Source organism: Lissotriton helveticus, chromosome 7, assembly GCF_964261635.1.
Source record: "Lissotriton helveticus chromosome 7, aLisHel1.1, whole genome shotgun sequence".
Taxonomy (NCBI): domain Eukaryota; kingdom Metazoa; phylum Chordata; class Amphibia; order Caudata; family Salamandridae; genus Lissotriton; species Lissotriton helveticus.
Genome location: NC_136068.1, coordinates 1,609,220,224 through 1,609,235,184, shown reverse-complemented (window position 1 = coordinate 1,609,235,184; position 14,961 = coordinate 1,609,220,224). Strand labels below are relative to the sequence as shown.

Sequence of the window (14,961 nt, the reverse complement as noted above, 5' to 3'; positions counted from 1 at the left end):
TCTGTTCAAGAAACCCCTGGGCTGTCTTCCAAAAGATCAACAAATAACCTAAGTGTCTGCCTGTGTACTCTTCAGTTTATAATACGGATTGCTGCAGTAGCCGGAATCTATGGCTGTTGGCCAATGCCTTCACTGAACTACGGAGAAGTAAAAACTTTGCTGTGTCACCAAGCGCATGCCAAAATTCATCATGTCTCCAGCGCTGTGTGTGTTCCTGCACAGGCTGTTAGTTGATCAGAGCATTATCTTTAAAAGCCTTTGATTAGTGCACAAAGCTTTTTATGGAGCAGACCCGGCTCTTTGAAGGAATGCTTGAAGTGATTTAGCTCCAGCAGATCTCTGAGCTCAGAGAACCAGCTACTTATCTTCTCCCACAAGGTGAGTGGGCGCTCTTAGGTTTGGAATGAACTCCTGCCCTCTTTTAAGACAGTTGTAAAACATGTTTGTTTCAAAACGGTTATAAAACTGTATTTTTTATGTTCCTAGTCTTTCTGGTGTACTTGCTCAAGGGTCCAGTATTCCAGTATATATTCCGTGCCGGGTAATCTGAGCAGGGACCTAGCTCCAATGGTACTGTGTCGGGTAATCTGAGCAGGTGCTGTGTCGGGTAATCTGAGCAGGGACCTAGCTCCAAAGGTGCTGTGTCGGGTAATCTGAGCAGGGACCTAGCTCTAATGGTACTGTGTCGGGTAATCTGAGCAGGTACCCAGCGCCAAAGGTGCTGTGTCGGGTAATCTGAGCAGGTACCTAGCTCCAAAGGTGTTGTGTCGGGTAATCTGAGCAGGTTCCTAGCTCCAAAGGTGCTGTGTCGGGTAATCAGAGCAGGGACCTAGCTCTAATGGTACTGTGTCGGGTAATCTGAGCAGGTACCTAGCTCCAAAGGTGCTGTGTCGGGTAATCTAAGCAGGGACCTAGCTCTAATGGTACTGTGTCGGGTAATCTGAGCATTTACCCAGCTCCAAAGGTGCTGTGTCGGGTAGTCTGAGCAGGGACCTAGCTCCAAAGGTGCTGTGTCGGGTAATCTGAGCAGGGACCTAGCTCTAATGGTACTGTGTCGGGTAATCTGAGCAGGTACCTAGCTCTAATGGCACTGTGTCGGGTAATCTGAGCAGGAACCTAGCTCCAAAGGTGCTGTGTCGGGTAATCTGAGCAGGTACCTAGCTCCAAAGGTGCTGTGTCGGGTAATCTGAGCAGGGACCTAGCTCCAAAGGTGCTGTGTCGGGTAATCTGAGCAGGGACCTAGCTCTAATGGTACTGTGTCGGGTAATCTGAGCAGGTATCCAGCTCCAAAGGTGCTGTGTCGGGTAATCTGAGCAGGTACCTAACTCCAAAGGTGCTGTGTCGGGTAATTTGAGCAGGTACCTAGCTCCAAAGGTGCTGTGTTGGGTAATCTGAGCAGGGACCTAGCTCTAATGGTACTGTGTCGGGTAATCTGAGCAGGTACCTAGCTCTAATGATACTGTGTTGGGTAATCTGAGCAGGTACCTAGCTCCAAAGGTGCTGTGTTGGGTAATCTGAGCAGGTACCTAGCTCCAAAGGTGCTGTGTTGGGTAATCAGAGCAGGTACCTAGATCCAATGGTACTGTGTCGGGTAATCTGAGCAGGTATCCAGCTCCAAAGGTGCTGTGTCGGGTAATCTGAGCAGGGACTTAGCTCCAAAGGTGCTGTGTCGGGTAATCTGAGCAGGGACCTAGCTCTAATGGTACTGTGTCGGGTAATCTGAGCAGGTATCCAGCTCCAAAGGTGCTGTGTCGGGTAATCTGAGCAGGTACCTAGCTCCAAAGGTGCTGTGTCGGGTAATCTGAGCAGGTACCTAGCTCCAAAAGTGCTGTGTTGTTGTGCTGTTGAAGGCAAATGTGAATTTTCAGACTTGTTTCCCAGAGTGGCAGACCAGAACTAGTTTCAGGCTGGTCTGAATGTTGATTCCAGTCCTGGGTTTAACTGGTTGAACGAACGCCAATTCCTCGAGCAAGACTCGGGAAGTAGCAGAGGGGACAAGAGTACTCTAACTGAGGAGCTATGAAATCATGAGCCGCGTCAAACGAGCGCGGTGAGAGGGGGCCCTGCATCCATCCTTGATCCAGAGATCCAAGGCATGCGGGCACACAGTGGGTGGTGATCTCGCTTTGGGAGTAACTTGCAATCACTCTGCAGCCTATCAAGGGGCCGCACATTACGCCTAAGAGAGGTTAAGTACTCTGAAGGTAAGATGAGAGCTGCTTAGCCAAGCAGTCTTGTCTGACATCTTAGAATTGGCAGGCGTGGGATAAAGGCACTGCTTCCACAGGCGCACAGTACGAGCGGCCTCTTGCCCTTCTTTTGCTATTTTGCGATGGTTTTACATTTCGAAACATCTACTATGTACAAGAGGCCCTTGGTGCTGAACGCCAGCTGGCGGAATAGCTCCTCGTCCTAAGGCGCGTTCTATGGGGTATCCAAATCGTCCGCTCCACCATTTGGCAGCAGTCTGCCCTTCACCTGTTTCATACGCCCTGTTTGTGGACAAGCACGAGAATGGGTCCTGGAAGCTACCTAGCGGATAGCGGGGGTACGTGCCCTCTAAAACAGTGTCGGCTTCAAAGCGCTATAAGCAAACGCAGTCGTTTTACCCTCGTTCCAGATTGGCGATCGAAGCACCAGTTCAAGACCTTGGACAGAGCTGCGAGTAACTGCAAGGGAAAGCTGACTGCAGACGTTTCAGCACCTTGGACAGGCCTCTCGATACTGTGCTCAGATGGTGGCATTGATCAGCGCAGCTAGTTCTGATGCGCGGTTCCTCCTCTTCGTTCGCTCGGTCATATCTTTTGAATGATGGATGTGGAGTGCGGGAATAGGGAAAGGGGCGAGGAGGTGAGCGTCAGAGAGTACGGAGAGGGGAATGTATGTGAGGGAAGAGTGCAAGGAAAGCCACCGACTGTGAGGAGTTTAGGAATATTATAGCCAAATTGCCGAGGATACAATAATGCCCGTGAGAGGGAACGAGCAATGGGCTGAAACACGGAGAGAAAATGGGAGACCGAGAGAGGCGGTAGGCAGCGGTAGCGATCGAGATGGGAAATAAAGATGGGAGAGAGACGCGAGGAGCGCTGCGGGGCTGCTGGGCCCGAGAGGCTGCGTGAAATACCGTGCCCAGCAGAAAAAATGCAGTACTGCACCCCAGCTACCTCCATCCCCCCCCCCCCCTCCCTCCGAAAGAGGCAGTGGTCTCCCCCAGCCCCATAAACGGAGCAGGCTCCATCCTCATTCCTCATGCTCCTCCCCCAGCCCACGTGCTCTGTTCCGAGGCAGCCTCTACCTGCACAGCGCGAAGCGCATCGATTCGGAGGGAAAGAGCCCACTCAGCGTTTTTACTGTTGCATGGAGCATGCGGCAGGAGGGAGAGAATCCCGCTAGACACAGCACAGGGAGAGGGGGCTGCGCAAGAGACCCGGTGCAGCACACGCGGCTGGGATGTATGTGCTGGGGGTAGGGGGGCTGCGCCAGAAACCCTGTGTAGCACAGGCTGCTGGGATCGTGTGCGGAGGGAGCGTACACCAGGGACCCCATGCAGCACACGGTGCTGGGACAGCCGTGGAGGGGGCGGAGGCACTAACAAAGAAGTGGTGCATCGTGCATACGCTGCTGGGATTTGGGCTATTCGGAGGTGGGGGTGGGGAGGGAGCGCGGTCGTGGATCTACAACATAGAACCGCTGGAGCACACGCTGCTGGAACTGTGTGCAGATTGGGAGCTGGTGTGTGTACCAGAGGCCCGCCGGAGCACACACTTCTGGACTGTGTGCAGGGTATAAGCATGTGTGTGCTGCACCATAAGCCCAATAGATCACACACTACTCGGATAGTTTGCATTAGGGGGCATTGGAGACCCCATGTTAGACCTCCTACAGCACACACTGCTGGGGTTGTATGAGGGGGAGAGGGCATGGCAGAGAGCCGGTGCGATACACAATGCAGGGAATGTGTGACGGGGAATCTCAAGGGGGGAGGGGAGGCGACAGAAAGACCTTGGTATACAGAATGCTGGGAGAGTGGGAAGGGAATGTCATTGGGGTGCAGCACGGACCTAATAAATCACACACCGATAGACCTGTATGTGAAGAGGTGCTTCGCTGGACAAGCGCTGGAACACACACTGCTAGGACTGTACAGTGGGGTTTATTAGGAGCGGACTAGGGTTCATCAGATCCATGGCGTGAGGTTTTAAAGACTGTACTAGGAGCGTATGAGGGGGGCGGGGGGGGGGTGTGTGTGAATGTAATGCACATAACCTGGACTGTGTTCCAGCGCTTCTGTTACCTGCACTAGAGAGAATGGCTGAAGGAGAGGCAGAGAGCAGGGGCGCATGGGAGCGTGCTAGAAAGGGCATGCAGATGAACGAGCGCTGCACCAGAGAGTGCACGGGGGCTGGATCAGAGTGCGCGATAGACTGCAGCGGTGAGCGTTCTTGAGAAATTGCACCAGAGATAGTTCAAGAGGCTGCACAGTGCACACGAGTTGATGGGGCTGCACCTGAGACAGGGGGAGTAGGGGTGAGCAAGAGAGTACATTGGGGGGCGCACGGCAGACAGAATGCCTGACGGTTGTCCCAGCGCCAGTGTTTGCGAGGGGCAACAAAGAGCAAAGAGTTGCACCAAAGACTGTACATGGCTTGCAGCAACAAAGATATACTGCATATGCGTCATGGACATGTACACGGGCAGCTGCAAAGACAGAGTCCGTGGTTATCTGCTCCAAAAACATGGCACATTGAGTTCTGCTCAAGGTACCGATTACACGGGGATGCAGCAATCCAAAGGAGGTGGCTAGTTGCACCAACGACGGAGTACATGGGGGAGGGGTGCACAAAAGACCAGAGCCCATGGGGTAACTGCACACGAGAGTCCACCGGGGCTGCACCAAAGACAGTTCTGATTCATTCGAATGCCCCTTCGCGTGTATTCTATCATTGCATGGTGTGTATTAACTGAGCAAATGAAGATTTGACTTGTATGCACCCAAACACAGACAAGGTGGGATCGCTGCACACTACAACACATGAGTAGCTGCATATGAGAGTGCCTGGGCAATTGCAACAAACACAGAGTGCACGAGTGGCCACACTAGAGGCAGAGCAGATGGGGGCTGCACCAGAACGGAGCCCATGAGGTGACTGCACAGGAGAGTACACAAGTCGCTGCACTAAAGACAGAATACACTACAGCACATGGGTAGCTGCAGAGGAGAGTACCTGGGTGGCCACACCAGAGTAGATGAAAGCAGTACCAAAGACAGAGTACAGGGGGTGTCTACACCAAAGAAAAGAATAGATGGGACCCAATCCAAGCATGGAGTACATGGCGACTGCACTAGAAACAGAATTTGACTCACACTGTTCATATGGAGTGGTCGAAGGGAGGGATGTAAACGGGTACAGCGCATCGGACTCATGAATTACAGCAAACCTACTAGATGCACTGTAGGCAAGGATCGGGAGGCAGGCGGGCACAAGGCATGCGGGAATACAGAGGGTCCAAGCATATATGTATTCGGTAGAGAACAATTGATACTGGTAAATGCACTTCTGATAAGGATGGGCGGGAGGGGGTTCAATATTCCTAGTTACTGCAAGGCTAGAAGGGGGAGATGGTGTGGACAGAAATCAAATGGCCACGTCGGTGCGACTTGTACATGGAGTAGAATAGACCGGGGGCGGGGCTGGGGAGGTACGGATGGATAGTGAGAAATGGTGCACTACGGGCACATATGGTACACGTGAGATCTATTCAGGGGCTCGTAATACCAGGTACAGAACTGTCCAGGGTCCCCATGTGCACAGTGCACTGTTGGTTATAGAGGGTGCATGGCTGCCGGGGGGACAGGGGTCTGGCTGCTGAGGATACAAAGAATGCTGGTGATTCATAGGACATGCAGCTGTGCTAGCTAGCGTGGGTTCGCCACAGAGGTATGGGAGTGCACGGGCCCTAGTGATACAACCATCGAGGTGCAGCCGGAGTAGAGTGGATGCAGGGTGCACAGAGTGAGAGGACGGCACATACACTGTGACAGATGCAGTGATGCATTGGCTCATCGAGAACACACGGGGTTATGGGGACACCAGCGCAAGAATACATGAAGTGACGAGAATCAGCAGTTCAAGGGGATGCTGTGGTCAGAAGGGGAGGTTGGGTGAAGGGGCTTTCGGAGTACCGCAAGTATCGGTGTGAAGGGGACACTCTTGGCCTGGGGATAGACACACGGATGTAGCATGAAATCGAAGAGTTACATCTGCGGTATGAGGAGTTGCAGGAGATATGGAAACATGGAGTACAGGATGGGGTACTGGGGTTGCTGCACGGTTTTAGGGGTATTGGAGTGGAGTTGCGGGGTTGCAGGGGAACACATACCTCGTAAGGAAACACTAAGTGTTTGGATATCAGGGTGCAGGAGGAAGTGGGGTGCCAGGGATAGATTCAGTACAGGGGAACATGGAATGCAAATCTATCGGGGACATCGGGGTAGATGAGGCGCAGGGGTTCATAAAATACAGGGGTATAGTGGTACTGAGTTAGCTGGTGTGCAGGATCACGAGAGTACATGGCTGTGGGTGTATCTGGCGCACCGTGTATAGTTAGGACGCCAGACTTTTGGTGTACGAGGGATAGTGGGGTGCATTGGTGTATGTGGTATACAAGGCGATGTAGAATTGAAGGGCGTCCGGCAATATGTGGGATCTGTGGAGTCCATGTGGTGTGCATTTGCGTGAGATGCTAGGATGTCGGAGCTTCGGGAGATTGTAGGGGTGTCAGCGCCTTTGTGGTGCACGGGTACATGCAGTGCACCTTTTTCGGGGGGCACGAGGGCGGTTTGATCCGGGGCCAGGAAGGGCGCAGATTCATGGAAGGCGCGGCGCGGCGCGGCGCACCGTGGAGCGCACGCTGCGGTCCGTACCATGATTGAACAAGTCCCGGCCGGCATAGTTGGCTGTCCCGCCGCTCGCGCTGTCTCCTGGCTCCGCGCCTTCTACTGGCAGCGGCTCCACATGGACTTGGAAGACTAGAAGGGAAGCGCGTAGGACGAGCCTCCCTAATACAAGTGAAACGCGGGATTCGAGAGGGTAGTGCGAAAAAAGATGTTGACGAGGTTGCTGGAAAGAGAGACCGGAGAGATGCGAGAAAGCCAAAAAAAGCTCAGTACAAACTCATGCACATTGTCAGCGCGGAGCTGTTTTATGTTATCTGTGTTTTCAAAGCTCGTTATTCACTCGTTGGGGTTTCCAAGCTCTCTGGAGCGAATGGGATTAGTTTGGGGCGGAAATCTGTGGAGTTAAAGAACACAGGGGAAGTGGAAAAGAAAGGAAAGAGTCTGACCACGGTGGGGGAGAGAGGATGGGATAATGTTCTAATACTGACCTTGGTTTCTCTCCTTCTTCCAGAGGCTGCTTTGCGGTGCACGTTGTTCTGTGGCGGCTGCGGTGCTGTTGGGTCGTCTCTCATCTTCAGCCTTCTCGTCTCAGCGTTATCTACAGACACAGACACCGCACACAGTCGGAGATTTATTGTGTACAACTGCGACTGTAATTAGAAATTTATTTAAAAATACAGAAGGAACATCCTCCTCCTACCCCATCAGAGCCGGATCCTTCCTGCAGCATCCACACCTGCTAAGTCCCCCTTCTTTCGTGTTTTCTTTTTTAGGGAAGGGTGTCACATTGGCAGGGAGAGCTCTCGGAGCATTGCGTGTGTGCTCCCGGAGAAGGAGGGTGCAGGGACACTCTCCACCAAGGGATGACGCCTCCTCCAGCTTGAGGGCACCTGATTCGATGTGCCCCCTCTCCGCCTGCGCCCCCCTTTCCCTCTGGATACGCGATCTTAGCTTTGCGGATTTTTTTCCAGGGGGGCGGGGGGAGGAGAAACAAGAGGAGGAGAAAAAAAAGAGAAAAGGGGAAAAAAATAGTAAAAGAAGGGAAGAGGAACCAACCAGGGAAAAGGGGAAAAAAGGAGGCGGTGCCAAAAAAAAATCGGTCGGTGGTGCAGGCACCGGGAGCCCCTATGATCAGCTCAGTCTGCGTCTCCTCCTTCCGTGGGCGCAAGTCTGGCAGCAAACCGGGCTCCAAGTCATGTGTGAAAGGAGATATGGGCCGCAACGAGGACAACGACAAGATTGTCATCAATGTGGGGGGCGTGCGGCACGAGACCTACCGCAGCACCCTCAAGACTCTGCCGGGCACGCGGCTATCCTGGCTCACGGAGCCCGATGCGCACAGTAACTTCGACTACGACCCCAAGGTCGATGAGTTCTTCTTCGACCGCCACCCGTCCGTCTTCGCCTACGTGCTCAACTACTACCGCACGGGCAAGCTGCACTGCCCGGCCGATGTGTGCGGCCCTCTCTACGAAGAGGAGCTGGCCTTCTGGGGCATCGACGAGACGGACGTGGAGGCGTGCTGCTGGATGAACTACCGCCAGCACCGCGACGCAGAGGAGGCGCTGGACAGCTTCGAAACGCCCGAGCCCGAGGAGGAGGAAGACGGCGACCTCAAGCGGCTCTGCCTGCAGGAGGATGGCCGCCAGCTGGGCTGGTGGAAGCGGCTGCAGCCCAAGGTCTGGGCTCTCTTCGAAGACCCCTACTCGTCCAAGGCCGCCCGGGTGAGTGCCAGAGGGCATGGGAGCATCGCGGGGCGGGGCGGTGCATGGGGGACTTCTCTTAGTAGCATGCATCTGGAGACGTGCATATGCAGGGGAATGCTGGTGCATGGGGGAGATCCTGCAGCAGCATCCCCGGGAAGACGCGCCTGAAAGGGATAGGTTATGCATGGGGGAGATCTTACAGCAACGCCCGGTGTGTATATGCATCTGTAGGTGGGGGAGATCTCACCACCAGGGGCTGGGTATGTACATGCATCTGCAAGTGGACATCTGTGCGTGGGGAGATCTCACCACAAGGGTCTGGGTATCTACATGCATCTGTAAGTGGACATCTGTGCGTGGGGAGATCTCACCACAAGGGTCTGAGTATCTACATGCATCTGCAAGTGGACATCTGTGCGTGGGGAGATCTCACCACAAGGGTTTGAGTTTGTACATTCATCTGTAAGTAGCTAGCTGTGCATGGGGGAGATCTCACCACCAGGGTCTGAGTATGTACATGCATCTGCTGGTGGACATCTGTGCATGGGGGAGATTTCGGAGATCTCACCACAAGGGTCTGAATATGTACATGCATATGCTAGTGGACATCTGTGCGTGGTGAGATCTCACCACCAGGGTCTGAGTATGTACATGCATCTGCTAGTGGACATATGTGCATGGGGGAGATTTCGGAGATCTCACCACAAGGGTCTAAGTATGTACATGCGTATGCTAGTGGACTTTTGTGCATGGGGGATATCTCACCACCAGGGTCTGAGTATGTACATGCATCTGCTAGTGGACATATGTGCATGGGGGAGATTTCGGAGATCTCACCACAAGGGTCTGAGTATGTACATGCATATGCTAGTGGACATCTGTGCGTGGTGAGATCTCACCACCAGGGTCTGAGTATGTACATGCATCTGCTAGTGGACATATGTGCATGGGGGAGATTTCGGAGATCTCACCACAAGGGTCTAAGTATGTACATGCGTATGCTAGTGGACTTTTGTGCATGGGGGATATCTCACCACCAGGGTCTGAGTATGTACATGCATCTGCTAGTGGACATATGTGCATGGGGGAGATCTCACCACCAGGGTCTGAGTATGTCCATGCATCTGCAAGTGGCTAGCTGTGCATGGGGGAGATCTCACCACAAGGGTCTGAGTATGTACACGCTTCTGCGCGTGGGGGAGATCTCACCACAAGGGTCTGAGTATGTACACGCTTCTGCGCGTGGGGGAGATCTCACCACAAGGGTCTGAGTATGTCCATGCATCTGCAAGTCGAGGGTAGTGCATGAGATACAGCTCACAGCACGATCGGGTGATCTGCAGAGGAAGTGTCGTGCATTTGGGGTATATCATGCCATGGTCCTCTCTGAACGTGAACCACAGATGGGGGGAGGGCTGTAAATGAGCTTTATCTCACATCAAGATCCCGTATATGCGTCTGCATTCAAACGGCTGTCGTGAGGTATTCTTAACTGCAAGATTCTCAGGGTTTTTGCATCTGCAGTCCAGTTATTGTGCATGGGGAATCCCACAATAGTGTTTTGTTTACGTATATCCGAGGTCCAAAGGTTGTAAATGGGGAGTGTCTCACACGAACGCCATTTGTGTATGCATCTACTGCTACTTAGGGCAGGAGGGAGGTTGTTTATTGGGTATATTTCACACCGAGGTCCTCTGGGTATTTGCAGATGTAAGGTTGTGTATACAGTAGACCTCACACTGGTCTGGCTTATGTTCACGCGTCTATTCCTTATGGCAGGTGGAAGGTTGTTCATGTGGCAGAGCACACTGCAGAACCTCTCTCTCTGTGAATCAACCTCTGCAGGGGAAGGGTTATGCGTGTAGTGTATGTCAAATCAAGGTCCCCTTGGTGTATGCATCTGCAGATGGAAGGTAGACCTAACACGAAGTCTCTGCCTGTGTGTGTATCTGTCCACTAGGGCAGCTGGGAAGTTGTGCATGGGCTGGAGCTCACATCAAGGTCCATTTTATGTGTACATGTGTCTGTCTTTGGGGCTGGTGGAAGGTGGCTAATGGGGATGCAGTAGGTAGAGCTCATAGCAAAAGGCTAACGACGAGGAGGTGTGCAAGCATGCTTTTGTGCATCTGCAGATGAAGGCTTGAAGGGAATGCCACAGCAAGGTTCTCTTTCCAGTGCGGATGCCCATGGAGTGTTGTACAAAAGGTATACATCATAGGATGCTCCACATTCGCTGTACATGCCTCTTCCTCTGGGACTAGTGGTATACGGGGTAGGTCTGTGCACACTGACCTGCTGGTGTGTATATGATTCCCCCCAAAGTCCTCTATGTCTGTATATGGCGGTAGCTCTGACACCAAAGTACTCTCCGCCTCTGCACTTGCAAACGTAAGGCTGTGCATTAAATAACGTACGCCAAAGTTCTGTGCGTGCGCGCGCGTAAATCATGGGGGTTCGTTGATGCTTTAGATGTCGCACCAAGGTGTGTGGACAGTCGTTCCTACCCTCTGAACGGCTGGCAGCCGGAGGGGTTACTGCGTCGTACTTGATCGAGTAACTGTTCCATATAGTCCATGTATGGGGGAGGGGGGTCCGGAGATTGGCAGAGGGCGGAGAGGGAGGGATTGGGTGAGGAGGCCATGGTATTATGTAAATCAAGGCGTTGTACCGGTGTCTGTGTATCTGCCTCCTAGCAAAGGCTCCTGGAATGAATTTCACATCAAAATGCCACCTTTTAAACATCTCTACTACAGCTGGTCCCGCACAAGTGTGACTAGCTCTCCGAGGGTGCCTACGATGTACACTGCTCGAATGACAGTGCAGCTGTCCTGTCCCAGTGCTTGGTTTATGCATCTCACATAGAGGCCCTGCCAGCGTTCATGAAGCTTGCCTCGCTCAGTGTTTCCTGCCAAGGACAGTGTATCTCCCCTATCCAGTGCCCAGGGTTCAGATATCACACGACGGGCCCCTGCCTGTAGGGGCGAGGAATATCTGCCTCACACAAGGACTGCTCTGGTTCATGGGTTATATATCTTACTCGAAGGTCCTCTGCCAAGGACAGTGCAGCTCTCCTCTGTGCATGGTGTGTGTGTATTATACACGAGGACCCCTGCTCAAGACATTGCAGCTCCCTGTCCCAACATAACCCACCGGAAGGGCAGTGCAGGCCTTCTTTCTAGGCGCCTGGGATATTAATCTCATTTAGTACTGAACGTGGCATGTAAGCAGTGGCCTCAAAACACAGCATATAATTCTCTCTTCCCTAATGTCACTCAAGGCATGTAGTTCGTTTTTAGATCTGGGTTTTAACAGTGGAGCTGTCGAGCAGACTTATTGCTGTTAACATACACAGAGAAGACTTTGGGACCGTCCATTTCAACCATTGGCTTTCATCAGTCTCTTTCAACCACTGGCTTGAAACTTTGTCGATCACGTCTTAGCTCAGCTCGGTGGAGTATTTGTCTATTCCCTAATGCTGTTGGCTGTTTAGATGTATCCTCCTGCCTCCGCTCAAGTGCTTGTATTGGACTGCACTAGGGACTATTTTACAGTTGTAACTCTCTATATCCACTTCTCTGGCCCTCTCTTGTGTGTCTCACTCTAATGTGCTAACACTGGTTGCATCAACACATTAAACACATAACTTTTGACCTTGCCAGTGGTTGTTATTACTGAACGTAGCATGTAAGCATTGGCCCCCGAACACTACATCTCGTAATGAGCAGTTGGTATGCGAACAGTAGATCTCCAGTGGTATCTTTGTAAGTCTACATTTATGCTGCATGCGGTGTTTGGCAGTATGTATGAGAAGTAGGCCTGGGAGCATCACACCCCAAGCAATGGAGCAGCAGGCCCTCTATCCATGTCTTTCACATTTCTTTGAGTGTTGCATAAACTGTTAGCAGGAGGTCCTTCAGAAGGCTCTGTGTCCGTGTTCCTTGGGGCCTGTGAGCAGCAGCCCCCAGCACTATCTCTGTAGCTTACTTTCCGTACTCCATGGGGCCTGTGAGCAGCAGCCCCCAGCACTATCTCTGTAGCTTACTTTCCGTACTCCATGGGGCCTGTGAGCAGCAGCCCCCAGCACTATCTCTGTAGCTTAGTTTCCGTACTCCATGGGGCCTGTGAGCAGCAGCCCCCTGCACTATCTCTGTAGCTTACTTTCCGTACTCCATGGGGCCTGTGAGCAGCAGCCCCCAGCACTATCTCTGTAGCTTACTTTCCGTACTCCATGGGGCCTGTGAGCAGCAGCCCCCAGCACTATCTCTGTAGCTTACTTTCCGTACTCCATGGGGCCTGTGAGCAGCAGCCCCCCAGCAGTATCTCTGTAGCTTACTTTCCGTACTCCATGGGGCCTGTGAGCAGCAGCCCCCTGCACTATCTCTGTAGCTTACTTTCCGTACTCCATGGGGCCTGTGAGCAGCAGCCCCCTGCACTATCTCTGTAGCTTACTTTCCGTACTCCATGGGGCCTGTGAGCAGCAGCCCCCCAGCAGTATCTCTGTAGCTTACTTTCCGTACTCCATGGGGCCTGTGAGCAGCAGCCCCCTGCACTATCTCTGTAGCTTACTTTCCGTACTCCATGGGGCCTGTGAGCAGCAGCCCCCCAGCAGTATCTCTGTAGCTTACTTTCCGTACTCCATGGGGCCTGTGAGCAGCAGCCCCCCAGCACTATCTCTGTAGCTTACTTTCCGTACTCCATGGGGCCTGTGAGCAGCAGCCCCCCAGCAGTATCTCTGTAGCTTACTTTCCGTACTCCATGGGGTCTGTTAGCAGCAGCCCCCAGCAGTATCTCTGTAGCTTACTTTCCGTCCTCCTTGGGGCCTGGGAGCAGCAGCCCCCCAGCAGTATCTCTGTAGCTTACTTTCCGTACTCCATGGGGCCTGTGAGCAGCAGCCCCCCAGCAGTATCTCTGTAGCTTACTTTCCGTCCTCCTTGGGGCCTGGGAGCAGCAGCCCCCCAGCAGTATCTCTGTAGCTTACTTTCCGTACTCCTTGGGGCCTGTGAGCAGCCCCCAGCAGTATCTCTGTAGCTTACTTCCCGTACTCCATGGGGCCTGTGAGCAGCAGCCCCCAGCAGTATCTCTGTAGCTTACTTCCTGTACTCCTTGGGGCCTGTGAGCAGTAGCCCCCAGCAGTATCTCTGTAGCTTACTTTCCGTACTCCATAGGGCCTGTGAGCAGCAGCCCCCAGCAGTATCTCTGTAGCTTACTTCCTGTACTCCTTGGGGCCTGTGAGCAGTAGCCCCCAGCAGTATCTCTGTAGCTTACTTTCCGTCCTCCTTGGGGCCTGGGAGCAGCAGCCACCCAGCAGTATATCTGTAGCTTACTTCCCGTACTCCTTGGGGCCTGTGAGCAGCAGCCCCCAGCAGTATCTCTGTAGCTTACTTCCCGTACTCCTTGGGGCCTGTGAGCAGCAGCTCCCAGCAGTATCTCTGTAGCTTACTTTCCGTACTCCATAGGGCCTGTGAGCAGCAGCCCCCAGCAGTATCTCTGTAGCTTACTTCCCGTACTCCTTGGGGCCTGTGAGCAGCAGCCCCCCTAGCAGTATCTCTGTAGCTTACTTCCCGTACTCCTTGGGGCCTGTGAGCAGTAGCCCCCAGCAGTATCTCTGTAGCTTACTTTCCGTCCTCCTTGGGGCCTGGGAGCAGCAGCCCCCCAGCAGTATCTCTGTAGCTTACTTCCCGTACTCCTTGGGGCCTGTGAGCAGCAGCCCCAGCAGTATCTCTGTAGCTTACTTCCCGTACTCCTTGGGGCCTGGGAGCAGCAGCCCCCCAGCAGTATCTCTGTAGCTTACTTTCCGTACTCCTTGGGGCCTGTGAGCAGCAGCTCCCAGCAGTATCTCTGTAGCTTACTTCCCGTACTCCTTGGGGCCTGTGAGCAGCAGCCCCCAGTAGTATCTCTGTAGCTTACTTTCCGTCCTCCTTGGGGCCTGTGAGCAGCAGCCCCCCAGCAGTATCTCTGTAGCTTACTTCCCGTACTCCTTGGGGCCTGTGAGCAGCAGCCCCCTGCACTATCTCTGTAGCTTACTTTCCGTACTCCATGGGGCCTGTGAGCAGCAGCCCCCCAGAAGTATCTCTGTAGCTTACTTCCCGTACTCCATGGGGCCTGTGAGCAACAGCCCCCCAGCAGTATCTCTGTAGCTTACTTTCCGTCCTCCTTGGGGCCTGTGAGCAGCAGCCCCCCAGCAGTATCTCTGTAGCTTACTTTCCATACTCCTTGGGGCCTGTGAGCAGCAGCCCCCTAGCAGTATCTCTGTAGCTTACTTCCCCTGTTCCTTGGTGCCTGTGAGCAGCAGCCCCCCAGCCGTATCTATGTAGCTTACTTCCCGTACTCCTTGGGGCCTCTGAGCCGCAGCCCCCA

At 53.4% G+C, this 14,961-nt stretch overlaps 1 protein-coding gene and 1 long non-coding RNA gene across 7 annotated transcripts in view; one reads left to right on the top strand and one right to left on the bottom strand.

Moving 5' to 3' along the window:
- LOC144770589 (uncharacterized) overlaps positions 1-7,912 on the bottom strand; it is a 244,735-nt gene extending 236,823 nt beyond the window's left edge. Inside the window, exons 1-2 of the long non-coding RNA XR_013598945.1 lie at positions 7,599-7,912; positions 7,387-7,496 (exon numbers count right to left, since the gene is read on the bottom strand). This is a non-coding gene — a long non-coding RNA (uncharacterized LOC144770589). The remainder of the gene's footprint in view (positions 1-7,386; positions 7,497-7,598) is intronic.
- The window catches only part of LOC144770588 (voltage-gated potassium channel KCNC1-like), a 1,394,341-nt gene that overhangs the window by 725,580 nt on the left and 653,800 nt on the right, over positions 1-14,961 (top strand). For 3 of the 6 annotated variants that reach the window (XM_078655245.1, XM_078655244.1, XM_078655243.1), the window contains exon 1: positions 7,967-8,622. The exons of 1 other annotated variant lie outside the window; for it this stretch is intronic. In XM_078655245.1, coding sequence (XP_078511371.1) covers positions 8,026-8,622 — 597 coding nt within the window. In that variant the 5' untranslated portion in view covers positions 7,967-8,025. Of the gene's footprint in view, positions 1-7,966; positions 8,623-14,961 lie in introns of those variants that run through there. 2 more of the 6 variants (XM_078655241.1, XM_078655242.1) reach the window with 2 other exon arrangements.